Source organism: Trematomus bernacchii, unplaced genomic scaffold (genome assembly GCF_902827165.1).
Source record: "Trematomus bernacchii unplaced genomic scaffold, fTreBer1.1, whole genome shotgun sequence".
Classification (NCBI taxonomy): Eukaryota; Metazoa; Chordata; class Actinopteri; order Perciformes; family Nototheniidae; genus Trematomus; species Trematomus bernacchii.
This window is the reverse complement of record NW_022987973.1, coordinates 14550378-14578241: the sequence shown is the minus strand read 5'-3', so window position 1 is coordinate 14578241 and position 27864 is coordinate 14550378. Positions and strand designations below refer to the sequence as shown.

The window sequence follows — 27864 nt, the reverse complement described above, 5'->3', positions numbered from 1 at the left end:
CAGAGAAAACTGTATATGCTGGGTTTATATAGAGTGTATATAGAATTTGCTAAAAATAAAACGAGTTTGAAACATACATTTTCAGGCGTTTCACCACTAAAAACAAACTAACAAAAGTATTTAAAGGTAAACTCCCAAAAAAAGAGTTGTCTTTTCATCTGTGGTGAAAGGAGTGCAAAATACATTTAATGCATTTCCTAGTCTTTATACCAATACAAACATTATTCCAACCAAATACAGAAGCAAGTTTAATAAGTATGCCCAGCGTGATTCATTCCATCATACTTTTCTATATTTGAAAAAAAATAAAGGAACTCAAATCTCTCTGAGAAATCTCTTTAAAATAGACTACCTTTTTGGTTTTTTTCTCCTTTATTTATTCAAGAGCATATATGAACATGATATATATTGTATACAAACAATTCAAACCAGGGATAGACCTATAAAGTAATACAAATTACATAAAAGATAGAAAAGAAAGAACTTTTAAAAAACCGTACTGCAGACCGCTGCACGAGAGCAGTCGTTGCCAGGAAGTGACATTGCCTGGTTACTAGGCACCATGTCCCGCTGACAGCAGCCAGCTGAAGCACGCTAACGAAGATTTGTTTTTAATGCGGTTTTGCGTTTAACCCTCCTGTTATATTCGTTTTTTGTAACAGCAATAATATTCGTGGGTCAATTTGACCCAGTGCATGTTTAATTATCCAAAAATGGTCAGAAGCCCCAAAATCCAGATTTTTTTTTGTACATAGTTTGTACCTTTTATTACTATCAATGAAATCAATATTTAGTGCAATTGTGTTATTCACCTCTCACAGATCATGGTTCCATTAGAATAAGTCACTCGTTTTTCACAAAACATATACATTCAAACACATTTTTCTATTTTCTTTTTTACATTGGAAAAACCTTGATATAAAATACATTAGTTTTGCATAACATAAATTTTTTTAAATTACTTTTAAAATGTTCCAACTTTTTTTCCAATTGGTTGATGTTGATAAATAGAGACGAGACACCTCTTCTGTTCAGGGTCAAATTGACCCGTTCACTTAGAATCAAGCCAAATGAGTCATGAGGATTTGTATTGAAAGTATTTGTGTGTGTGTGTGTGTGTGTGTGTCCTTTTAGCCTCCACTTGCACTGCCGGGTCAGATTGACCCAAATACCATCTCTGTGATATAGACATGTAGGGGGGGGTTCCAAATGCATGACATGAACCATTTTAATTGTACTTGTTTATTGCACTAATTAAGGTAAGGAGAAGAAGTTTCATACAAAAAAAATACTTGAAAGTATTTTTCGTAGATTTTCAAACTTTCAAACGGGTCAATTTGACCCTGAATGTAACAGGAGGGTTAAAGAATGGTTGAGAAACAAACATCCGTGCAATCACCGCTAAATGCACTTTAATACAGGGGAATCTCCTCTTGCACTTTATGTAGCTCTTGTATCCTCTCTTGCACTTTATATGTCGTAGCTGCTATATTGTATTACCATGTCATAAATACTTGTGTATGCTGCTCTTGCTCTTTTGCACTTTTTGCATATCATGTATTTTTTTTGCTATGTTTGTAAAATGTAATCTTCTTAAATGTTTTATGTGAGGGACTGCGGATGGAAATTAGCTCAAAGCTAAATCTGGCACTGTTATGCTTGACACATTTTTATGTTTTAAGTGTTCATTACTGCATTGTCCCTGCCAAATAAACGATTAAAATAAAAAATAAAAAATTACAAGGCAGGATGGATCCGTGCTCTCATGTTGTCTTCTGACCCTACTGCCTGAATGTTGCAGCAGAAATGGTCTTCTGCATACCTTGGTTGTAAGAAGTGGTTATTTGAGTTACTGTTGCCTTTCTATCATCTGACATTTTTCAGAAAAAAAGTCAGAATTTTTCTGAAAATGCCAGAATTGAGAGATTTTTTGAATTATTCATCATTTTAGAAATAGTCTGCATTTTGGGAAAAAGTCAGAATTTTGAGTAAAAAGTAATTAGGAGATTTGCAGAAAAAAATCTGGCATTTGGGATTTTTCTGAAAAAACAGGATTTTGAGAAAAGAAGTCAGGATTTTTTTATTTGATGAAAAAGTCAATATTCTGAGGTTTTCTGAAAAAGCCAGAATTTAGAGATTTTCTGAATTATTCATAATTTTAGAAAAAGTCAGCATTTTGGGAGAAATTCAGATGTGATAAAAAAAAAGTCAGGATTTTGATAAAATTAGCTTTATTTAACTTTTTTTGTGGGAGATTTTCTTAAAAATTCAGCATTTTAGAAAAAGTCAGCAATTTGGGAAAAGTCAGAATTTGGAGAAAAAAGTAATCATGAGATTTCCAGAAATAAGTTCGAAATTTGAGAGATTTCCAGAAAAGGTTAGTTTTACTTACATTTGCCAAAAAGTGAAATGCTAGTTACTAATTGTGTACTCTAATTAAAGGACATTTTGCAGAAAACACTTCTGCATTTCTTCCACTACTTCTAATTGTGTTTATTTGTGTCTTCACTGGTGCTCTTCTCCTTATTATAGTAATGCATTTATTAATATAGCACTTGCTCTTCACAACACTTACGATAAAACCAGGCAAAAAGGAAAAACAATAAACTAATTATTAAAACAGAGCAATGATTTTATTCAACATGTTAATCAATATATTGTAAAGAGGTAAAACAAGGTGATAGCTGGAGAAAAAAACCATACATGTATACAAATCTATATTTGCAAAAATCTCACCATAAGAAATGACATCAATACACTTTTAAAAGATCAATACAGTTTATCTTCTGTTACTTGCTGTGTGTGTGTTTGTGTTTTTGTGTTTTCTCATTCTATAAAAGTGCAGAGCTAATAAGCTGTATGGGAAAGTTTCTACTGTTTACATTTGGTTGTGCCCTTAACCTGTTAAGCCCCGAGCCTGCTTTTCAGGTTTCAGGCTCGAAAATGACATGCCCAAAACAAATGACTACAACTTAACTTCTAAAAGGGTTATATGAATAATTTCTTTGATCAAAGCAAGGTTACATCTGTGAGTTGGATGTAGAAGTGTCAGAATCAATATAGATTTGTCTCAGTCAGAGTAAATTCAGATGGAACATAGCAAAAAAAACCTTAAGGGAAAAAGAATTAGGTCACATGGCGCCCCCTGCCGGCAAACACTCAAACAACATAAGTAGGCCTACATAATGTATTTTCTTTCCAGGATGGATGTGCAATGCTGATGCTCACATACTTACTGTGCACGCTCTCTCTTTCTGTGAAGTATCTCACCGGTAAGGCCTGACAACACACATCCAGCAGTTTGACAGGACACCGGGCTGTGTGTGTAAAACCAGGCTGGGGAGTGTCACGTTACGTTTGTGTCGTCAAAGACAGCTTGATGCTACTCAGCTAGCCAGCTTTAGCCGAGCAGCAGCTCTGCAGAGCGGTCAGCCTGTCGGATCCACCCCGCACTGCAGGACCGGAGGATGCACCACTGACAGGTACACTACGTCAGGGATTAATCTACTTTTAGTCGTTGCATTATCCTTAATATGATAACCAACGTTAAGTGCTGTATACTTGGTCAAACATAACTTGTGGTGTTTTGTGCGCAGTGATCTGTGAGGATGAGGAGCCGCAGTAACTCCGGGGTGAGACTGGACGGCTATGCCAGGCTGGTCCAAGAGACTATCCTGTGCCACCAGGTAAATCCAGTCATGCATGGCAGGATTCAGGATTAGCATTAGGATTAGCTCAGTGTTAAAAATCTTGCATTGACATAACGTTAATGTATGTAGTTGCATTAAAAACGCTTAACGTTGCAATGGTATTTGTTAAAGGTGGGGTAGGTCATTTTGGAGAAACCAGCTCGAGTGCGCTATATTTTTTTAAAATCCTCTGGAGCAGAGAGAGGAGCTGTGGATTATTGTTATTGATTAATGCATCAGTGTTTTTTAGGGTCAAAAACACTAAACTCACAATTTAAAATGAAAGTTTTTAGTTTATTTAATAAAAGAGCACATGTTCAATGTGAAAAGTGACAGTAGATATAGATTAGTTGCTATATAGTTGATATATATATATATTAAAAAAAAATATATATATATATTTTTTAAACACCTTGAATTTCAGGGGGGGCGCGGGGCTCCGTTGGCGGGGCGCAGCACCCCTCCAAGACAATGGTAGGGGAAACACTGGATGAACTCTGTGCACCTGGCATTTACCTTGCAGACTATGCTGGTACTGTGCAGTGCAAGCTGCTTATTGAAGCTAGACTTTTACAGTCATTCAAATTATTTAGAAATTATATTAACAATATATCACAAGTACATATATCCAGCATGTGCAAACTAACGTGTCACTAAAGCTGTCAGATACAGAATATAGGTTTAGAGTAACAAGTTTAATATTTGCCTCCAAAATGGAGTAGAGTTGATTTATAAAGCAACATAAATTGGGAATAAGCTTAAACCTTTTTTTAATGTGCATTGCACTTACTTATCACCAAAACATTTTCATTCACGGACTCTGTTTCTAGTTTTGTTTAAGTATTTGTTTGCCTTTATAGCTTCAGGTTCAACCAGATTGAGCTGCATAGAAATAAACAAGGTGTGAGCAAAGTTCAGCCCATGGAAAAAGGCTGAGGACCGGGGAACTATGCACCTTTATCTATTAGGACTTCAAAAGTCAACAGCTGTCTAAGTTTAAAGTGTGACCCATGGACACAGTGCCAACTTTCCTTATACAGTGTGACTATGCCAGGGTGTATAGTCACGCTGTAGGTCTGATTTCAGAGGAGGGGGGTTCATTAAAGTGTCAGATTCTTAAACCAAAACCTTAAAAAGTAATGTATACTGTACATTTCCTTGTTATGAAAGCAGAAGCTCAAGTAGGAAAACATTTATCTTCTTTGATAAGAATTTTGAGTGTGTATGTTTGTTTCAGAACCCAGTGACAGGACTTCTGCCCGCCAGTGCCCAGCAGAAGGATGCCTGGGTGAGGGATAATGTTTACAGCGTCTTGGCTGTGTGGGGGCTGGGCATGGCCTACCGCAAGAATGCAGACAGAGACGAAGACAAGGCCAAGGCCTACGAACTGGAGCAGGTGTGTGTGGGATTGGTAATGATAACAGCAGTGCTTATTTTATAGTAGCAAGCATTTGGTGTAAGCACTTTCTTATTTGAGTAATTTACACAAATATATACTACAGTTGTAAATAACATGAATTAAAACAAGATATTTCATTTTTATAACACCGATTAAAGTTATTCAATCCAATAAAAGATTTGCTGGTTACAACTTTGCATTTATACTGTATGTATCATATTATCTTATGTTTGGCTGTTAGTCAGAGTTAGTAATCAAATTATAAACATCACTTTGAGCATTATAAAATAACTCGGGTCACAAGTGATTCCTCAGTAATGAAAATGATAAATTGCAGTTTTTTTATTTAATCAATATATTAATCACCTATTGTTGCATGTTTTAAGTTAACTTTAAATGATGATGTGATCACTTAGCTAGGAATAATAAGTGGTAAACTACACTGTCCAACAAAGTGATTGCAGTCAGAAAAGTGATTTGTTATTTTCAGCTCTACTAAAAATAATTGCATTGTAGTGTTGTTTTGGTTTGATTATTGAACTAATGTTGTTGTTGTTGTTGACAGAGTGTGGTGAAGCTGATGCAGGGCCTTCTGCAGTGCATGATGAGACAGGTAAGACAGCCCTCTGCTCACATTAATTGTTCATACGTTCACTTGTATTTACACACATGAACATCACATCCTCGTGGTAGAAAATCTAATATGCCTGTGTTTTGGTTATTTGAAACCACACTGTTATCGGGGGCACTGTGGTATTCAAACAGAGTGTTTTATGTAAACAGCGACTCCAGGTTTCTGACCACAGTCTGCTCACTCTACACAGGTTCGTCAAACTCAGGAAACATGGGCCGTTAGTCAGAAAAACACATTTCCAATCATTAACAATATGTTGGTGATCTATATGTTAAAGTGAAAGTGATAGTAAAAGCCTGTCTGTAGTAACGGTGTTACTGTTATCTTCTTCCATTGCTGGAAATAAGATGAAGATGCCAAGTTCACATCAGAGTGTTAAAATGTTGCAGTGTTTGGGAAGCCATGAAATAATCCTCCTCTGCTGCTGAGATATTGTCATCAGTTGTCCTAAAGAAAAATAACTCACTGGAGAATCACTGTGAAGTTAACACATATAATTATTTTCCATATCATCCATATCAACATTTTCTGCTGCATAAGATCAATAACTATATTTTGGAGCATATGTGGGATTTGCATACAAACACAATCCTTACGATTTCTAAAACTGTGATTTCATGTTTCAACAATATACTTTTATATAGAAATCTTTACGTTGGGGATATTTGTGTTGCATGTCATCCACCATCTCTTCTGAATTATTTTCTGCTCTAATGGCTTAACCCCCCAAAAACACATGTACTAAATATGTGTACGTGTCTTTTGTGTATGCATATTTGCATGTTCACATGTTCAGGTGGCCAAGGTGGAGAAGTTCAAACACACCCAGAGTACAAAAGATTGCTTGCATGCCAAATATGATACTCCCACCTGTGCCACGGTTGTTGGGGACGACCAGTGGGGCCATCTCCAGGTAGACGCCACCTCCATTTACCTGCTGATGCTGGCCCAGATGACAGCCTCAGGTACATCAGTGGTATTTTTGTCTCTCATTTTTGGTATTGTAGGTATTGAAAAAGTTGGCCTAGTATAAAAACAAAAATGCACCATACTTGGTCAGCTTCCCTTCTGTGGGGACAATTAAAGTACCAAAGCATGAGTTGGTCGCTGATTTTGTCATATCTTGCAGGTCTTCGCATTATCTCAAACCTGGATGAAGTGGCTTTTATCCAAAACATGGTCTTCTACATAGAGGCTGCATACAAAGTGGCAGTGAGTAACAATTTCAAAGATTTGGTTTGTAGAAAACACAAGGTAGATGCTTATGTTTTGTCCAGCTTACATTTGCCTCAAATGTCACTTGAGGCATTGTCAGTAAAAACTATAAGTCTGCTGGTTTGGAGTTAAAAAGAAGTGAGCTTACCTTAACCTGTTCGTCATCTCTGCATTCATCTACATAAGCAGCTCCTAGTATAAACACTGTAATCAAGTTGAATTCTGGGTGATTTAGGCATCAGGCTTTAACAAGGAAGAAGAATCTGTGGAATACTGAAAACTAAGATCTGATTTACCATGCATATGGGTATAATTTAGAGACTGGATAATTTGGGAAGAAATTATGTCAATATTATTTACCTCTCCTGTAGGACTATGGGATGTGGGAGCGAGGTGACAAGACCAACCAGGGCATCCCCGAGCTCAACGGCAGCTCTGTAGGGATTGCTAAGGTACATGTTACTATGGTTATGACATACCATACATAAAGACCAACAGAGGGACGTTTTGTCTAAGATGTGTTTGTGTGCAGGCAGCCCTGGAGGCCATAGATGAGCTGGATCTTTTTGGTGCTCATGGAGGTCCAAAGTCAGTCATCCATGTTTTGCCTGATGAAGTGGAACATTGTCAGGTACCTTTTTCTTTACCTTCAGCCACACCAACATGTGTCTCTTCGTTTTCTGAGCATCTCTGTGTGTTTTTCTACAGTCCATCCTGTGCTCCATGCTTCCAAGAGCTTCAACTTCAAAGGAGATAGACGCTGGGCTTCTGTCCATCATTTCCTTCCCTGCGTTTGCTGTTGAGGATGCTGAACTTGTGGCCATCACTAAGTCGGAAATCATAAGCAAACTGCAGGTACATTACACGATGCAGTATTTTATCTTATACTCTTTTTCCTTCCAACACTTTTCACTCTTTTGGGTTGTTTCAGGGTCGCTATGGCTGCTGTCGCTTCATCAGGGATGGATATCGATGTCCTAAAGAGGTAAGATATTCTACATACAAATCTATGCTGGGATAATGTATTTAATTGCTGTATAAACCAGGCAGCTGGGATGGAAAACTTTTTTAAATTATAGATAAACGCACCTTTGAATGGAATAAGAGACCCTTTTTGTGGATTCCATCAGTGGCTTAGTATGATTTCTTTCCTGTAAGATCATGTGTATTGTATAGTTTTAGCTGGCAGGTTGTACTGTAGGCCCTCGCTGTTTCCTCTCTAGGACCCATCTCGGCTGCACTACGATCCTGCAGAGCTCAAGCTGTTTGAGAATATCGAGTGTGAGTGGCCCGTCTTCTGGACCTATCTCATCCTGGACGGTATCTTTGCTGGAGATCAAGTACAGGTGATAAAACCAAACACACTGGTCCAGTTTTGATAGTATTCACACAGTCATTGAGTCACTTTGAATGACTTGTGCTGAAGTGGTGATATTGAACAAATGACTCTGGGCTTTGCACAGGTTCAGGAGTACCGTGAGGCACTGGAGGGCATTTTGATCAGAGGGAAGAACGGCATCAAACTGCTGCCTGAACTTTATGCTGTACCACTTGACAAGGTATCCCACTACCATAGGACACATATAACAGATCTTTATTCTAGTCGCATACTCTGACAACACCTACAATATGATATTGAAGTGTTTCATGAACATGACAGGACTAATGCTTATCTTTTCATGGATAAATAATATTCAGTTGCATCTACTTTGACAATGTGAAGGCCTTTAATACTAAACCTCCTTTATATAAAATGACGAAAAAGGGTGTGCTAAATAAAATGATATACAAAATGTTTTAATTTCATGCTTTATATTACTCTGAATAGAATTTAGTTTTTTAGACATGCTGACTAGCTAGCGAAATCTCAATTTACAATACTTGTTATGACTAAGATTAACAACATTCAGCTTCAGCTGCCCTTCATGTTGAGTGGAAATGTTAGCTAAACTCTAAATTAAAGGTAGGGTAGGTAAGTTTGAGAAACCGGCTCGAGATCGCTAGAATTTGAAAATACACAACCGGAGAAAATCTGCCACTTCCTTATAGAGCCCCTCCTCCAACACACACGAACGCGCACATGACCAATGAGGGCACGAGATAAGTTTGTACACAGATGGAAGGCTGACAGGCAGGTAGGCCATCCAGTTATTTTAGCCGGGCCAGCTAAAATGATTGGTCGTGCTTTTTACAGTATTACGGCTTCCACAGATGACATTTTTTTATGGATTTTTTGTCAAAGCACTTAAGATATTCATTGCTATCGGGATGTTAAGAGCATTCCATGGAATATAACAAAAAGTGTATCTCGAGCCGGTTTCTCAAACTTACCTACCCTACCTTTAAGATGAGCATGGTATAGACTAGCATTGTCATTGTGAGTTATCAACCACATGAAAATGAGAACACGTTTTACCTCTAACAGGTAGAGGAGGAGTATAGCAATCCTCACTCAGTGGACAGATTGGCCATGGGGCAGCTGCCGCACATGTGGGGACAGTCGCTCTACATCCTGAGCTGTCTCCTGGCCGAGGTACTAACAGGAACCTTAAACACCACAACCTGCAACACTCGGCAGCCATCTGTTATTACTGCGACTATCATTGCAATAGACAATGTCACTAATCAGGAATATAGCAGTTTCTATATATTATAAACGTGAAGAAAATGAATTTCTACCAGATGTCCTCAATAATACCACTGCCATTCTTAACCTCAGTAATAGCTCACCATCCATTTGTCTTTCTCTCTTTTTCTTTCTGTGTGAAGGGCTTTTTAGCACCAGGAGAAATAGATCCTCTCAACCGGAGATTCTCTACGAACTTCAAGCCCGATGTTGTGGTACAAGGTTTGTGATCTATCATTAGTTTGAGGAAATATCTGCCCAGAAGTTGAATAAAAAATGAATTGAATCCCCAAAAATCTGCTAACAGGAAGAATGAAAGAATTAGAAATCATTGTATCAAATGTGTTTATGTGATTAAACATGAAGAAGAAGTTTTCGTACAACCTTATCACTTGTTAGGCAAACTAGGGAGGAATACTCACACACAACTTCAAAACCGTGCCGAACCGTGTCTATCACAACTGGACCTTCTGTAGACACACACACACCCTCCGCCGCCCCCCCCCCCGCGGTTATGATGTCCGTCTTTTCACTGAATTGTCGTCTTGAAAAGGGTACTCACAAAAATTCCGCAACAACATCATCTTCACCTGTTGCATTTGCCATTTCAACGTTAAAAACAATAAAACGGCATGAATTGCTTCGTCGCATTCATCTAGATCCTCTGTCTCGAGCCAGTGAACTACCGGGCCTTCTAGAATACCCTGGAACCGAGGGAAACTCTGAAAGAACACGCCCATTGGTATTATCAATATATGATTGGTTGATCAAACTGTCAATCCAAATTTACGCTCTCATTCAGTGCAACGGCCAGGGTATTCTATCAAGGATATAGAATACCTTGGTTGAAGGATATTCTACCCAGAGACCCAGAAACATATCTGAAATGCGTAGTGCATGGACCAAGAAGGACAAACAAATCAGCGTAACACTGTAATATTACAGATCAACAATACAGATACGATTCTCATTTATTCATTTTACATACATTTTATTTATATAATTAAATCGATTTTTTGTTCGTTTTATCTGAGTGTTCCAGGGTATTCTCTGAATACCTTGAAGGCCCTGACGGTTCACCACTGGTTTGTATACAGATTTGATCAAAGCAAGCAGGACATAATATATTTCTTCTTCCATGTGTGTGTCAGTGTGTGTACTAGCAGAGACTGAGGAGATCCAGGAGCTGCTGAGAGATCATGGGATCACTGTGCAGACAATGGCTGAGGTTCTGCCCATCAGGGTCATGCCTGCTCGCATCCTGAGCCATGTCTATGTCAAACTTGGTAAACGAGCACAATCACTTTTTTCCTTTAGTGTGCATGTGATTGTGTTAAGGATAATACAAGTAACATCTTGTGTCATTGCCACAGGAAGCTGTAAGAAACTGAATTTGAGCGGGAGGCCCTACAGACACATCGGTGTTCTGGGAACATCCAAATTCTACGAGATCAGAAATCGCTCTTATATTTTCGCCCCCCAGGTAAAACTTGAGTTGTGATATTGATATTCCATACAACAAGGTGGTAGTCATTTTGATGAATTAATAGTACTGATCCTCTCTTCTCTGTGTTCCAGTTTCTGGATCAGCACCATTTCTACCTGGCACTGGACAACCAGATGATCGTGGAGATGTTACGCACCGAGCTGGCCTATCTCTCCTCTTGCTGGAGGATGACAGGACGGCCCACACTCACTTTCCCAATCACCCGCAGCATGCTGGGTAATAAGGCTCTTTACCCTAAAGCAAATCAGTTTGACAGATATAGTTTTCAGGAAGATTAGATGTGTGAAACCTTCACAAATTTCATTTGAATAGCATTTTATATTGCAGCAGCTTGCAGGAATGTAATCCAAAACATGATTGCATATATTACATTTTAACAATTAATAATCTGCACAAATTGTATATGTTGCTTCAAAGCTTGGGATCCAAAATATTCCTTCTGTAAATTTCCATACTGCTATTTTGTCAAATTATTTCACTGCTCTTTTTACCAGTTGAAGATGCAGACGCGATTGACCCGTGTATCGTATCAACCCTCAAGAAACTGCAAGATGGCTATTTCGCTGGAGCAAGGTCTGTTTTCATCTGTACCACAGGACATCATAATATTAGTGTGTTAAATGTTAATGTGTGGGTATTTTCTGCTGATGTTACTACAGGGTGCAGATGTCAGACCTCTCCAGTGTCCAGACCACGTCCTTCCACACTCGCCTCAGCTTCCTGGATGAAGAGAACGATGACAGCTTACTAGAGGATGAGGATGATGATGATGATGAGGAATATGGAGAGGAATACAACAACTATGTTCCCTTGGGTAGCTGCTGATTAACTGTGTGTTACTATTAATTACATATTAAACTGTTAGTAATGGTTTGTCTGCTTTTTAACTCCAGAGGGCTCAAAAGACCAGTTTGACCAGTACCTCACCCAGCTGCTCCACAGCACCACCACCAAGAGTCATCTTCCTCCCATCCAGAGGGGGCAGCACCACGTCTTCAGTGCTGAACACACCACCAGGGACATCCTGTCCTTCATGGCCCAGGTCCAGGGCCTGAACATGCCAAGTGAGTTATTCAGAGTCTAACTATTCATTGGAAGGCTGCACTCTATTCAAAAACATCATCAAGGCTTTTCCTAACCGTATTTCCTTAACAGTGCTGAAAAAACATCATGAGGACGATTAAGATGTGAGGGAGAATTGAAAAGGAGAAGACATCTGTTATGCAAAGAGAATATGACTGCACTTACAGTCGGCTAAGTAGTTATGAGAACTTGGTCTGCCATATGGAATTGGTTATTTAACTAGGTTAGGAAAAAGCAAAAAAGACTTGTTGGTCAAAGTCTGTTTCACCTTTTGAACATAGGTTTCTGTAATGCTGCTGTACATGGTCCAGGCCTTATCAAGGCTGATGTAAAGCTTATAGTAAGGCACTGCAGAATACAAATGTGGCTTGGGGCTATGGCTGATTGTTGGTAATGGGAAACACAAATCCAGTTGAAACAGTTATCTACAGTATTTAGGTTTTTTCTCCAAAAGAGAAAGAAAAAAGCTTTTTGTAATTTGAAGCCTTGGCAACCCATACTTTAATGAAGCACCAAGACATGATGTTGCAGAGGCAAAATTAGATTTTTTCTTCAAATGTAAAACCTACTTACCTCCATCCAACTCTAAATCTAATCTAATGCTGAAAACAACAGAGTAATATCCCATTGAGTTGTGCGTTGTCAGGGGCCTCAATGGGTACTGAACAAATATTTCTGTGGGGTAAATAAAGGTGCAATACAAAATTAAACATTCAACCAAGTAACAAATAAAAACAAATTGTTAACATCGCAAAAATGATCCTTTTCACTTTATCAAATGTTGTGTATTTCAGAGTCTTCCATGTACCTGCCTGTGACTCCTATTAAGACCAAACGCCGCAAAGCTCTCAACCTACTTAATGTTCCTGCTCAACCTCAGCATGGCCCACAGACAAAGCAGCACAAGGTAGACACTTCTTCTCTTGTGACGTCAGTATTGCTATGAAGTGTATTAGTCTTACACCGACCTCGCTCTCCAGCCCCACAGTGCTGCTGACCTGCACCTGCCCAGAGACTCCCAGGGGAACACAGACTTTGCAGCGCTGGTGCGGCAGCTCAAAGAGTGTCCGACGCTGCAGGACCAGGCCGACATACTCTACATCCTTTATATAATGAAGTACTGACATAGAGACTACGCAGACACACACGTTTATTATCATACTCCAACTTTTTTTTCAATTACCCGCACTGTGTTTTTTCCAATGCCCAGAGGAGCTGATTGGCTGGTGGAGTTGTCAGGTCAGGGGCAGGGCGGGGTCAGCGTGCGGTCCCTGCTGGAGGAGCTGTATGAACAGGCTGGGTCCTCCAAAGAGTGGGGGCTCATCAGATACATCTCTGGGATCCTACGCAAGAGAGTGGAGGTCCTCGCTGAGGTCAGTGAGGAGTCATATTATATTACAACAAACAACTGGGTTGCTTGAGACTATTTTCAAAATATTGGCACTATATAACCCTACATAGTTCAACTCTTTTGAATCGACATACTCTACAGTACATCCAGACATGTAGCAAAACAAGTAGTGTATAACTAATTGAGTTAAATACACTAGGAGCAATGTTTTCCCTTTTTTCTTCTGCTAAAGTATTCTCCTCCTCTAGTACACCTTAGATGCAACATTTAACTTACACACATCACTCTTATCTAAACTATTCTTATATACTGTAATCTCCCCCGATCTGTCCCAAATATGAATTCACTAATGTAAGTACAATTCATGGTATCATTATCAAACCATGTTCTTGGAAGGCTCTTAACACCATCTGCTGGCCATGAGAAAAATTGCATCATAACATTTTGAATCAGGTTTATTGCCAAGTAGGTAGTTTTATTTTCTACATTAAAAAAATGTGCCTGTAACTTTTTTTAGGAACTGTCTTTGAACAACACTTTGAATACCTGCTGATTGACTTGGCTATAACAAGGAGGCGCAAAATCAATCAATTATGAGATATTTAAAATCATTTAGCCATGATCAAATCTGTCTATTCCTCAGGCCTGCACGGATCTGATTTCTCATCACAAGCAGCTGACTGTAGGTCTTCCCCCTGAGCCCAGGGAAAGAGTCATCACAGTGTAAGTCATTATTCACAGGAACTGGAGTGACTCACATTAAGGCTTTGCTAATAAACATACCAAACAAACCAACTATTTTTCTTCTCTATTCCCTTTCAGTCCTCTTCCTCCTGAGGAGTTAAACGATCTCATCTATGAAGCCAGTGGTCAGGACATCAGTATAGCTGTTCTCACACAGGTAACTCTTAAACCCTCTGGACTGCCTCATTAATTATTCAAACACTTCCCTTACAGCTGTGTGTTTGTCATATAGGAAATCATGGTCTATCTAGCAATGTACGTGCGGTCGCAGCCGGCTCTGTTTGGGGACATGCTCCGGCTCAGGATAGGACTCATCATGCAGGTGATGGCCACGGAGCTGGCTCGCAGCCTGCACTGCTCCGGTAGGAAAACACAGGAACAAATATTTTCACATACATAAACTAACCTGCACAGTGAAACATTTAAAATGTGTATCATCTTTTTAGGGGAAGAGGCGTCTGAGAGTTTGATGAGCCTGAGTCCTTTTGGCATGAAGAGCCTGCTGCATCACATCCTCAGTGGCAAAGAGTTTGGGGTGGAGAGAAGCGGTGAGTTTTTCTGCTTCTTTCACAGTATATGTGAGGGCTTTTACTGGCCAATTCTTCTAGAGGTCTAGAAATAGGCTATAGAAGAAGTAATACATGTTTTTGTTTGCTTGTTATCTGTTTTTAACAGTGCGCCCAATCCAGTCAACAGCCACTAGTCCTTCCATCTCCATCCATGAACTTGGTCACACTGGAGCCACCAAGACTGAACGCACAGGAATACACAAACTGAAGAGGGAGATAAAACAGGTGGGAAGCACAAAAATGATCATAAAAAATTGCATAGTAATCCTTAACAATAATAATCTATCTATCAATCTATCTCAGAATAGTTTAACAGTGTTCTTGCTTTGGTTGCAGCTGGATGACTCTCGGCCTATCAGTGTGCGTTGGGTTTGATCATATTTAGCATGTTTCTAACGTCAGTCTTAAGAAAACAAACCGCCGTTTAACCCTGCTCATACGCCCTCCATATCTGGAACGACTCACACCTCATCACATATCAGAAGGAAAACATGCTTAACACAGAGTACACTAACATATCTCTGCTAATGTTATAACAGTATAACATTTTGCTTTTAGACAACTCATTACCTCATCCAATCCAGACCTTCTATAAGCTTCTCTTTGGAAGCCCACACTCGTCTATCATTACTTGATAGAGTCTCAGCATTTAGTGGCATCATTTGTTTGTGGAATGGGCTTTCTTGTGATCTGTCATTGTTTCCGATGAATTGAATTTCACTCTGCAGATGAAACATCTCTGTGCAGTATGAGAACCATGTGAATCATCTCAAACTGTTCTCTGTCATCTCATCCATATCCATGTGTAGATCTTCAGCGGCGGTCATTCCTTGAGTAGCAATGTCACTTCTCCTCGCTCCACGGTAAACCATTCCACCTCATCTGCTTACAAATACTGTATAAACATATAGACATGTTTGTCCTTCCTAGGGTTGCCGTAGTTATAATATATAGACACACTGAGCAAACTCATCTGAAAAGCATTTTTTATTCATATTTTGTTATATCTCCGGTTGACGATTAAAAAAAGAAACATTTAGGGATAAGGCTGCTGTTATTCTAGCTTTTTATTATTTTGAAAAAGACACCTTTGCACCTAAAGCAGGAATTGCAACCCTGATATGTCTTGGACAATCATTCATGGAGGCATATGCAACATTAGAACATTACATTCAATATATAGGTGTTTTTGTAAGTGTAGAGTAATTGTTATTTACACTATAAAGCCCAATAGCACCAGCCTGTTTTACCAAGTTTGATAGAGCATGATATCAATATGCATGAATAATTGCAGGTATAGGGTTAAACATTTGTGAAGCGAGAAGTCCATTAAAGATGTTTAAACAGTATCCTCCTGTTCTCTCACGGCAGCGCTGCAGCAGCCCCTCCACCCCCAGTGGCATCCTGTCCCCGGTGGGCGCCGGCCCGGGTGACGGACAGCTGCACTGGGAGGAGAGGCAGGGCCAGTGGCTGAGGAGGCGCAGGTTGGATGGAGCCATCAACAGAGTACCGTCGGGTTTCTACCAGAAGGTGTGGAAGATCCTGCAGAAGTGCCACGGCCTGTCCATCGATGGATATGTCTTGCCCTCCTCGACCACAAGAGAGGTAGCATCTCACAGACAATAGCTGTTTTAGGACTCTCCGTGTGTGTTTCTGTGTTTAACGTTTTTTTTCTCCTGTGCAGATGACAGAGGGAGAGATCAAGTTTGCGGTGCAGGTGGAGTCTGTCCTGAACCACGTCCCTCAGCCAGAGTACCGGCAGCTGCTGGTGGAGACCATGATGGTTCTGGGCCTGGTGGCCGACGTGGACGTGGACAGCATCGGTGGCATTATTCACGTGGACCGCATCCTGCATCTGGCCAATGACCTCTTCCTCAATGACCAGGTTATTATAATTTGTTCTTACATTTTGTGCATAAAAGGTTAAAATATGTTGTTTTCATATGGAGATTTCTTGAGTTTCATATCATATTAAACTGAATATGTTTGGCTTTTTGACTGGAAAGACATTTAAAGACAACACTTTTGAGGAACTTGAATAGATATGTTTCACAATTTCTGATTTCTTAGTTGCAGTCATCATTTTTTATGTTTTGTGGCTTTACTGTTTTCTACCTCTGCATCCCCAGATGTCCCACAGTGCCAGTGATTATTTCCTTGAGAAAGACCCAGCTACCGGAATCTGCAACTTTTTCTACGACAGCGCCCCCAGTGGCAGCTTCGGCACCATGACCTACCTGTCCAAGGCGACCATCACTTATCTCCAGGACTTCCTGCCAGGCTCCAGCTGCCTGATGCAGTGAACAGACTGAACACCTGGAGAGACAAGCTTCATCGTAAAGAATCCTCTGGCCCGAGGCAGCAAAGCTTCTCGTTATCAGCTTATACATTTCCTGTGGTGCTTGTGAGTATTTACTCTTCAATTCACTCGCCTTGGCAGCTGATTTCAAACCACTACATAGGAGTATATTTTTCCTTTTCTAGCAACTGGTCTCTGAATTTATTTATTTATTAAATGTGCAGCTTGAGTATGTGTTTGCTGGACTTTCAATCATGCATTTTATGTACATTTAATTGCAAAATTATAAGCACATGTATATGCTGTTGGTGTTGTGTGTGAGTATATTATTATATGAACAGTTATCTGTCCTGTAATTATCTGTTATAATTATACTGAGCCTGGATGTTTATAACAGAAAATAGTTTGATTTGAAAACATTTTTTCTTTATAGCAATCATTTCTATTTTTCATCCCTGGTACTTTATTGTTTAAAGTATTTATAAGTCTAATAATGTATTGTGCTTCTGTAGTTGATAATCCTCAATATCCCATCAAATACTAAAATAATATATCAATCATGGAACATTTATTAACCTTGATTTACTTCTTCCCCCACAAATTAATAATTTGTGCATATGACTTAACATTAGTCTTACCTCTGATAGCATGCAGGCTCTTTATACTTTAGTGTTGATGATAATAAAACTAAAATGGTGTGGTATTTTGTCAACATTAAGCCGTACGGGAACGAGAATAATAGTTTTCCTTGAATGGCGGCAATGTTTTTTGTCTTTTTGGATGTGTTGTTTGTTTTGTACAATGAATGAAGACTAATCCGTCTGTCTGCATATGAATGACACACCAGGGTTTTGTTACTACATTGCAAGTAAACATTTAGCATGTACCTCGACATATTCATGGTGTGCTCATTTATGTACAGTTAAAGTACATTTATTATAAATATGTAGGGTAAAAGTCTGCCTTAGCAGAGGAACATATAAGTGTTCTTTATGTATACAATGTTTATAATATGATTTGTACATAAAGAGCGACATGAAAGTAAAGCCAGATGTTGGTAAGGAACAAGAGAGGTCCGGAGTATGTTGAATAAGGTCTCAGTAAGTGTGAAAAGCAGAGGAAAGACAAAAAGTTGCAAACAACTTTTGTCCCAGTGCTTTGATTTGAAAAGAAACGGCAGCAAACAGTTGAGTATGACCTATTTGGATGCTGACCTAGTGCTGAAATATTACAATTAATTTAAAACAATAACAAATATAAATAGAATATTATAAAAAAATATATATATAACATTATATTTTACTATGTTAACAGATCTCCTTTTTACCCGTTTTATTATTTTAACAATGCACTGTCTACTCATTTCCATTATTACAATATGTTTATGTAATAATGCAATAATAAAATAATTTGACTAACAATGGTGGTTCATTTTTCTATTTACTGTGGCGTGTGAAAATACATTTTCTACAATAACAATGTGAATTATAAAAAAAATATTATATTTGTTAGTAAATCCCGCTGTATGTCAATCATCACTGTCTTAGCAGTAGCTTGCTGTCGGCCCTAGCAAGCTATCTGTATGATCATTAAAATACTTAGATAAAACCCGCTGCTGGATGACATGTGGAGGAAACGTTTGACTTTCCGGTACCACTTTACAATAAGACTACCCTTATAAAGGCTTTACGAATAGTTTGTAATTCATTTATTAATTAGGTTGTGAACACTTTATAAATCATTAATAAGCTTTTATAAGACATGAGATAAACAGGGCAACTGTAACTGGTTGCTTGCCAAATAGTGAGCCCACATTTATCTGCTAAGCCTTATATTATATACATTTATTGATGAGTTACTACCATTTATAATTGGTAAAAGGGAGCCTTATTGTAAAGTGTGAAACAAATCACCATCTATTGATGAGTTACTACCATTTATAACTACTGAAAGGGTGCGTTGTTTTTAAGTTGAATACACATGTCCATTTACGAATGAGTTATAACATTCACGCTTACCTAATACACATTTTTCACATGAAATGCAAAGTAAGATGCAACAGAACCAAGCAAAACATTTTATTCACACATGAAGAAAATCAGGACTCAAAGTAATGACTGTTTAGTATGACTGATACACATATTTAAACATAAAAGCTTTTTATCAGACATAAATGAAAGACTTGGTAAGACATAATGGTACTCAGACTGGAAAGGCTTTGTGTATATTCTTGAACAAGCGTCCAAGCAGTCCATCAGGGTGAGCAGAGCCAAGCCAAGATGACCATTCAAGAACTCCCAGGGCCGTCCCTGGCCAACTTGGGGCCCCAAGCAACATTGTGAGATGAGGCCCCCCCCCCCCCCCCCCCCCAACCGACAGGAGTGAGAAAAAAAATGTTTGGAAACAAAGTACTTTGCAAATATAATTCCTGTTTATTATTATTATCAACACAATTACTTTTTTATACAGTGAGTTAAATGGTAAATGTGCATGTATGTTCAGTATGCGTTTACAGGTGAATACGTCTGCATTTCCTGCCAAATACTAGCCTCAAAAAGATTAAAATATAATTAATGCAAATAAACTACTTCTACTAATAATAATAATCATAATCAATTGAATAATATAAATACTATATTATTTTATTATAATATAGTTGTAATATAGTCAAGACAAAACATGCTTATTACATGCTCAAAAACTGATATTTCTTAAATCTGTATTCAAATGTAGTTCCCTCTGTCAGCAATGTATCAACTACACACACATTTCTATCAGTATTTCTCTGTGTTGTGGTTGACATGATGACTGTTAGGAGTTAAGGGGAGAGGCTGAGCATCACCATGAAATGTGCAAATTGACATAAAATTGAATAAAAGGGGAAAAAATGCTCCATGTTTTTTAGGCTGTAAACTTTAACTGTTATGTAAGCCAACTAGACAGACAGTTTATCACCTCCTGTACATTAGCAGATAAAAGGCATAAAATACTTGAATGAATGGTAAATAAAGAATGCTGGAAATAACTGCATCTCAATTAGCCTATATGCTATGCAGAGACTGCCTTCTTCATGTCGTGAATTGCAGCTGATGTTTTAATATGGCAATTGGCAACAGTTTGACATTTGACTTATACAACATTCGCAAGTTGTACATTTGACTCATACAATAACCCACCTTCGAGTGATGCTCTAGTTTCTTCATGTTTTCGTTTTTTTTCCCTCTTCCTTGGGCCGGCCTGAAACTGTCTTTTCGCCGACATCACCTGCACTAGTGGCCGTATCGTATGTCTGAAAAGTGGTAAAGTATATAAATATAGTTTTTTTTTCAAAATACCAAACAGATCCTGCATTTTAGCCATGCCTCACTTCGCTCCATTTACTCTTTCCAGCACTGTTTTTGCAGGGGGCTGATTCTGTGAGCTGCAGCTGACCACGCCCCCCTGCAGGAGAGAGGAGCGTGCTCTGAACAGCTGCTGGGCTGTCAGAAGAGGGGGGAGATCTCCGTCCTCCGTGTTTTATTATATTATTATATAGAGTCGTTATTCATTTGTTTTAAAGCTCAATAAATAACAAAGACCTTTGACAGGCACTTTTCTAATTTTGTCCGGAAGATTTCAACTTTAACGGACATCTTCACCGGCGAAAAAAAACCTAACTGAAACTCTGCCGCACGGTCCCCTTGTTCCTTGGAAGAGGCGTAGAGGTGGGTGTTTGTCATCTGCTGGTGGACTAACCGGAGAGAATTCCAGCAGCAGGAGCAAACGCTTGCCTCGGGGAGGGAGAAAACAAGCCACAGCGGAGAATAAACAGAAGGGCAACCATGGTAACCATGCGCTGCTTTTGTGGCAGACTACAGCGCCACTTACAGGCCTGGCATATGTACTACAGCGTCTCCAGCGCTTTCGAGCGGCAATGGCCGGCCGTGGCCCAACCCCACATTCCCCTGATAGGTGGAGAGTTGGCCCAATAGCCGTAGCGCCACTTTTGTGACGTCATAGAAGTGTTCAAATCTGGATCAGTTTTTATCAGATCCGTTGCAGCCCCGTTTTTAGAGATTTGGGTATGGAGGAAAATAGAGAGGGTTGTGTTTTCTGACACTTGGTGAGTTCCCTGGAACACCGGGGACACATATTCATGTATAAAAGACGTACAAAAGTGCATTTTGCATGATACGTCCCCTTTAAGTTAGCTTTAATACTTTTCTTATTTGGCATGTGTTTCTGCCCAATAACTGATCATAAATGTACAAAATGCATTAACTACCAAAGAGGCAATTGAAAGTGCAATAGGAATGTATTCATTTAGGTCAGTGTATTGTAGAATCCATTTTGTTTTTCTGTTTTAATGACATTAAATATCCCCGCTTAATGTCAAGAAAAAGCATTTATTTGTAACCGAACATGGTGAATGATTACAGAACTGAAAATAAAAAAAACGTTTACAACACTAATCTCCTTACAACACTATTTGACTGATTCTATAATTTAGGGTGCATTTCACATCAACAAAACAGTACAAAGAAAGTGTTCTTTCTCAATAGAACAATCAGTGGTTCAAGTTAGTATATTCCTCAGTGTAACATATCCACTAGTTGCAAAGCTTAAACATTTTTATTTATTTTTTTATTTGAAGGGAAAGGATGTTTTCACTACTCAGTTTGTCAACTATGTTACGGACAAACTTGATGTCATTACAATCATTTGATTAAGTCCTGCACTTCAAGTAAAATCAAATTTGAAAGGCTCTTGAGTCTATTCTACCATATATCCAAAGATATTTTAAAGTTTAAAAAATAATTGTATTAAAGTTTTCTTTTTTCATGTGATATGTTCAGCACTGTCATTAAGGATAGGGATATTTTGTATTATAAAACTACCATACAGGTCATTTTGATAGTTTTAAGAGATGTCATGTAAAACTCCAACCTGTGTAGATATACATTATACTATAAAGGATATCAGAAGCACTATTTTAGATATTTTAAATTTGAAAAAAACGAGGTGCAACATAGTTGACAATGAAAGTCAAACATTTGACGCAAATAACATAGTTGACTGGACACATTATTAACCATCAGCACTATGTTCATTTCAAGGCAGAAGTGCAAAATTCCATTGATAATGATTTGTAATGACGTCTACATGTCATACAAATTGTCAACTAGGTTACCTGTCAACTAAGTTACTACAGTTATTACAGTACTGGGTAACTTAGTTGACAGGTAACCTAGTTGACAATTTCCCTATTTTGACCCATCATTTCAATGGTAGGCCTTGCCTGGATGATCACATGTCATTTTCTTGAACAGGTTAACATCACATTTGAACATATAATTGAATTAAAATCATTAAACAATTGTAAACCATAACAATGTACGTAACATTGTTGATGGTCAATTAATATACTCATTGACAATGTGCTATTATACATAAAATGTTGTAAAAAATTAGACAATCACCACAGTGTGTTCAAAATGTCTGCCAAAGAGGAACATGGCATCATGTGATGCTGGTGACATGGTATTGGGACAAACAATTTTTGAGTTAAAGGGGGGAGTTCTGTTAGTAACATAGTTGACAGAACTTTTGCGGACATTCATATATTAAGATATTTAAATTATTTAAAGGAGGAAATCAATGAAAAAGATGTTATTATTCTTTAGTATTTAGACTTTTGAAATAAATGAATAATTTTTTTTATTTACTTTAATGGTTTTTATTCATTATTTTGAATCCAAGACACCCTCAACTGAAAAACGGACAGAGCAAAAACTGACAATTTAAGATCATGACACATTTCAAGCTAAATAAAGCATAGGATGCACATAATGTTTGTGTGATATAACATGCTTTCCAATAATGGGCAAAATATGATATTTTTGAAGAAAATAGTTAGAATAATTATAATTATCATCAATGGACATGGAATGTACCCTAAATTGTAGAATCACTCATTTAGCCTTTTTCAATGTTGGCTTTACATGGTTCCTAATGTATTGCTTTCAGTTTCATTCATTTTCCAGTCTGGGAACAGCAGAACTAAGTCTGCCAGCATGAGAGCCCCACCCCCCCGCCTCACTACTACCCCTCCCTTGGGCCAGAGTGAATACCACACCCTATGTTAGATCAGGCCGGGGTTAGGACTCTGTTCTTCTCACGTAAAGCACAAATCCAATCTTAAATAAGTAAATGTAAGATATGCAAATGGTACTCTTGAATCATCTGATGTTGAGAAATAATTTAGTGATTAATCTAGCATTTAACTAGATTGCCATGCCTGGTCTGTTCAGAGAAAAGATATATACATGTTAAACACCACTGCCTCCAAGTGACTGAATTGAGCAATAGCATCTCTGTGTGAAAACATTTTTGATTGAACTGAGCAAGTGAATACATACAACCCATCTAGGCAGATAGGTAATGTTTAACAGTGTATTTATTGACGAGAGGAAAGCATAGGTTCAGGTTCAGTCAATGAACAACTTTATTTTATTGACATTAATAAAACCGCATGGATCAGAGATGAATAAAGCGGAATGTTTGCCTTTCTAATACTCCTCTCCTTCCTCATCCTCCTCATCTCCCAGGCTATCAGCTCCAACCTCCTCATAATCTTTCTCCAGAGCGGCCATGTCCTCTCTGGCCTCAGAGAACTCTCCCTCCTCCATACCCTCACCCACATACCAGTGCACAAAGGCACGCTTTGCGTACATCAGGTCAAACTTGTGGTCAAGCCGAGCCCAAGCCTCTGCAATAGCAGTGGTGTTGCTCAGCATGCACACAGCCCTCTGGACCTTGGCCAGGTCTCCACCAGGAACTACAGTGGGCGGCTGGTAGTTGATGCCCACCTTGAAACCAGTGGGGCACCAGTCCACAAACTGGATGGAGCGCTTGGTTTTGATGGTGGCAATGGCAGCGTTCACATCTTTGGGAACGACATCACCACGATACAAAAGGCAGCAGGCCATGTATTTACCGTGGCGTGGGTCGCATTTCACAAACTGATTGGCTGGCTCGAAGCAGGAATTAGTGATTTCTGCCACAGAGAGCTGCTCATGGTAAGCTTTTTCCGTGGAGATGACGGGGGCATAGGTGGCCAGAGGGAAGTGGATACGGGGATAGGGCACCAAGTTGGTCTGGAACTCTGTCAGATCAACATTGAGGGCACCATCAAAACGAAGGGAGGCAGTGACGGAGGACACAATTTGACTCATTAACCTGTTCAGGTTTGTGTAAGAGGGACGCTCGATATCAAGGTTTCTACGGCAGATATCATAAATGGCCTCGTTGTCTACCATGAAGGCACAGTCAGAGTGCTCCAGGGTGGTGTGGGTGGTCAAGATGGCGTTGTAGGGCTCCACCACAGCGGTGGACACCTGGGGAGCTGGGTAGACGGAGAACTCCAGTTTGGACTTCTTGCCGTAGTCAATGGACAGACGCTCCATCAGCAGGGAGGTGAAACCAGAGCCGGTGCCCCCTCCGAAGCTGTGGAAAACCAGGAAACCCTGAAGACCGGTGCACTGGTCGGACTGAAAAAAAAAGAGAAAAACATGAAATAATAATAATAAATGTATTTATATAATACAAAGACAGCAGTGCCAAGGGTTCACAGCTAATGATACAAAAAGCGTATTAGTGCACAGCATGTAAACATATAGATTAAATTAAAACAGATCAGAGATAAGAGGGGTGCCATACCATGGAGGGCTTTGAATGCGATCAGGAGGATATTAAACTGAATTCTGCAGGGTGGAGGAAGCCGATGCAAGAGGGCCAGAATCGGGGAAATATGCTCACTTTGAAAGAGTGATACGAGATTGTTATGTCTTGTGTTTGTTTAAAACACTGTACAGCTCTACATTTTAAAACATATACTTCACATATTTATTATTAGTTATGACACTTGGCTTTTGCAATACTTATTTTTGCCATTCACCACAATATGATTGCATACTCCTTGTATGTGAAAACCTACTTAGCAATAAACTGATTCATTTCCATTTAATACTCTTCAGAAAAATTGACTTCTGTTCTAAATGTACTGACCAGCTTTCGGATTCTGTCCATCACTGTGTCAATGATCTCCTTTCCGATGGTGTAGTGTCCTCGGGCGTAGTTGTTGGCAGCATCCTCCTTGCCAGTGATCAGCTGCTCAGGGTGGAACAGCTGGCGGTAAGTCCCCGTGCGCACCTCATCTAAGGGTAATGAGCATTAGATTATTTAAGGTTTTGAATGACAGAGGGGGGAAAAGGCATTTATGATACTTTTATCATTTATAATTAATGAGAATTTACCGATGACAGTGGGCTCCAAGTCAACAAACACTGCCCTGGGGACGTGCTTTCCAGCTCCAGTCTCCATGAAGAAGGTGTTGAAGGAATCGTCCCCTCCTTCTCCTGAGATGTTCTGGTCACCAGGCTTCCTGCCGTCCGGCTGGATCCCATGTTCCAGGCAGTAAAGCTCCCAGCATGAATTTCCAATCTGCACACCAGCCTGACCGACGTGGATAGAGATGCACTCGCGCTGTAAAAGGAAAAAAAGGTTGTTAAGAAACTATCATAAAAAGGAAGCCTAGTTGGCTGATTCTTGTGCAAAAACAGTGTAACATACATACATTCTAGTGGCATATCACCACATGTGGGAGGACTGCTCTAGAGAAAAAGGCTATTTTAATAAGAACCAAACATCATATCATGATTTAAGTCACCTGACGCACACATTTGTCATCTGAACAGAAAGACAGTTATAATTAAAAACAAAAAGAGGCTAAATACTGTTTATACGTCTAATACCGAAAGCGCAATGACGCAGTTGTTGGCAGACAGGTGGCACGATTGGACGTGAATGTGGGCCAGTGTTAAGAGAGGACACTATGCATTTACATTTTCTGCAACTGTGTCACACGGATTGCGCCACTGCCACACCCCTTTAGGAGACTTATAGTGGCGTGGCAGGCCAGAACGTAAACACACATAATAATCTAATTCGACCTAAATGAAGTAAAAATTGGAACCACGTCTCTCATCTCTCTAATGTGAAGACATTAGAGAAAACACGTCGGTTTGCTATCCTGGCTCCAAAATGGTGGAATGAGCAATGTCAATGTCCATTGACATCAGGACAGCAGAAAGCTTACACATCTTCCGGCGCAGACTGGAAACTCATCTCTTTCGACTCCACTTCGAGCGATAGAATTACTAACAAAGCACTTATATTAATAAAGGACTGGCTTATCTAAAGCCAGTTGAGTAGCACTTGAAATGTTTTGGCTCTATGAAACCTGATGTACTTATATGATTCAGTTTTCTTCAAGTTTGTATCTTCTTGGTCGAATGTAAGTCGCTTTGGATAAAAGCGTCAGATAAATGCAATGTAATGTAAAGACACTAAACCGAGGACCTCAAATCCGTCGCAGGAAAAAAGAAATGGTTCACTGAAATTCGGAAAAAAATGTTTTATCTGTGTTAATATCATGTTTTAAATATGAAACCATTAAACCTGGCCACTAATGAGACAGGAAGTATATTTATTTCCAACAATTCGCGCCGATTGTAAATGAGTCACTTCAACATTGACTGTGCCGTCGAGTTACACTTAATTTACCAACACCACAGTTAAAACGACTTATTAATGACGAAGCTTGATTTACCAGCTTATACCGCAACATTTTTGTTTCACTATAAAAATGATGAGTCTTCTTTACAGGGTTCATACACTTTTTCACCAATGATTTTCAATGACTTCTCCATGACCTTTACCTAATTTTCCATGACCAAAAAAATTACTCTCTCAGCGGTACCACTGAAAATGGTTTATTTTAACATGGAACAGGAAAATAAGGTCTGCATATGAAACATGTTGTGCCTATCTAAAACAATTAAAATAGGCTTACTAGCTTCTACACGCAAAGCAACTAAAATCTCTCACCAGCAAAGTCAGTTAAATGCCATTTTACGTTTCATTACTATTATTATCATTATAGTATTACGGCGATTAGATACAAATATAAATTATATTTGATGCAACTTTAGTTACATTTCCATGACTTTTCCAAAACTTTGGGAAAAATATTGTTTTCCATAACTTTTCCAGGGCCTGGAATTAGCATTTTGAATTTCCATAACTTTTCCAGGTTTTTAATGACCGTAGAACCCTGTCTTTAAAGAGTAAGCGGTTAAAAAACGTTAAACTGGTTACGTTTTCGCATGATGACACACGTTCAGAGCGCTGCATTTGGTTAAATACACATCCTCTAAGTGGAGAAAACCTGTACTATCGTACTCACCATTTTTCTGAAGATGTGAAGACAGAGGGTTTCGATAAAGAAGAGGAAAAGGCAAAGTTATCTCTCACAGCAGGCCCTTTATGAGTCCAGGGTAAGAAGTAACTGGTGTATTTGTTTCTAGGCGGGGCTATTTATACTATCTTACGCGGCGCAATTGCTGCGGAATCTGATTGGATGAAAAGACACGTGGGTCCACTTCTGATTGGTTGAATTCTTTAGATTTTTTTTAAAGAAACTTAATTGAGCACATGGAAAACAAGGCTGCTGTCAGTCAGTTTGATAATCGGAGTTCAGGCAGGGAGCGCGCTGCTCGTGCGCGAGCCTTGAGGAAAGGAGGACAGCAGTGGAGAGAGAAGAAAAGAGCGCATATACGTGTGTTCGTCTGCACTCTGCACATCGTTTTTGATGAAATTGACGAGTAGAGGAGAGAAAAAAAAAGTATAAAAGGATCGATCCTATTGGC

General features: G+C 39.1%; 2 protein-coding genes across 3 annotated transcripts; one reads left to right on the top strand and one right to left on the bottom strand.

Moving 5' to 3' along the window:
- Positions 1–3213: 3213 nt before the first annotated feature.
- phka2 (phosphorylase kinase, alpha 2 (liver)) lies at positions 3214–18525 on the top strand. Of its 2 annotated transcripts, XM_034117120.1 has the most exons (33): positions 3214–3482; positions 3597–3686; positions 4927–5085; positions 5654–5701; positions 6519–6687; positions 6852–6934; positions 7309–7389; positions 7470–7568; positions 7646–7792; positions 7869–7922; positions 8161–8283; positions 8401–8496; positions 9363–9470; positions 9707–9785; positions 10715–10849; positions 10937–11046; positions 11142–11286; positions 11565–11643; positions 11730–11884; positions 11964–12134; positions 12948–13060; positions 13134–13270; positions 13364–13526; positions 14148–14227; positions 14327–14405; positions 14481–14610; positions 14695–14796; positions 14924–15042; positions 15154–15177; positions 15627–15680; positions 16189–16422; positions 16502–16702; positions 16947–18525. In XM_034117120.1, exons 2-33 carry the CDS (start codon positions 3609–3611, stop codon positions 17118–17120), a joined length of 3729 nt encoding a protein of 1242 aa, XP_033973011.1. In that variant the 5' UTR covers positions 3214–3482; positions 3597–3608; the 3' UTR covers positions 17121–18525. The 2 variants fall into 2 exon arrangements, with proteins under 2 accessions (XP_033973011.1, XP_033973012.1); XM_034117121.1 differs by lacking the exon at positions 15154–15177.
- Positions 18526–23576: 5051 nt separating this feature from the next.
- On the bottom strand, positions 23577–27499 carry LOC117471267 (tubulin alpha-1B chain-like). The gene is made up of 4 exons (XM_034116134.1): positions 27402–27499; positions 25411–25639; positions 25163–25311; positions 23577–24645 (listed from the first exon to the last, which is right to left on the bottom strand). The coding sequence occupies exons 1-4, from the start codon at positions 27402–27404 to the stop codon at positions 23665–23667; spliced, it is 1362 nt and encodes a 453-aa protein (XP_033972025.1). The 5' UTR covers positions 27405–27499; the 3' UTR covers positions 23577–23664.
- Positions 27500–27864: the final 365 nt, after the last annotated feature.

Bases quoted from the DNA above. Each gene is read 5' to 3' on its own strand.
- phka2 (XM_034117120.1), top strand. From the start codon at position 3,609: ATGAGGAGCCGCAGTAACTCCGGGGTGAGACTGGACGGCTATGCCAGG. The intron at 7,569-7,645 runs GTACCTTTTTCT...GTTTTTCTACAG, and splicing joins ATGAAGTGGAACATTGTCAG to TCCATCCTGTGCTCCATGCT. The intron at 11,047-11,141 runs GTAAAACTTGAG...TCTGTGTTCCAG, and splicing joins CTTATATTTTCGCCCCCCAG to TTTCTGGATCAGCACCATTT.
- LOC117471267 (XM_034116134.1), bottom strand. The intron at 25,312-25,410 runs GTAAATTCTCAT...CATTACCCTTAG, and splicing joins CTTGGAGCCCACTGTCATCG to ATGAGGTGCGCACGGGGACT. The intron at 24,646-25,162 runs GTCAGTACATTT...TTTTTTTTTCAG, and splicing joins TGGACAGAATCCGAAAGCTG to TCCGACCAGTGCACCGGTCT.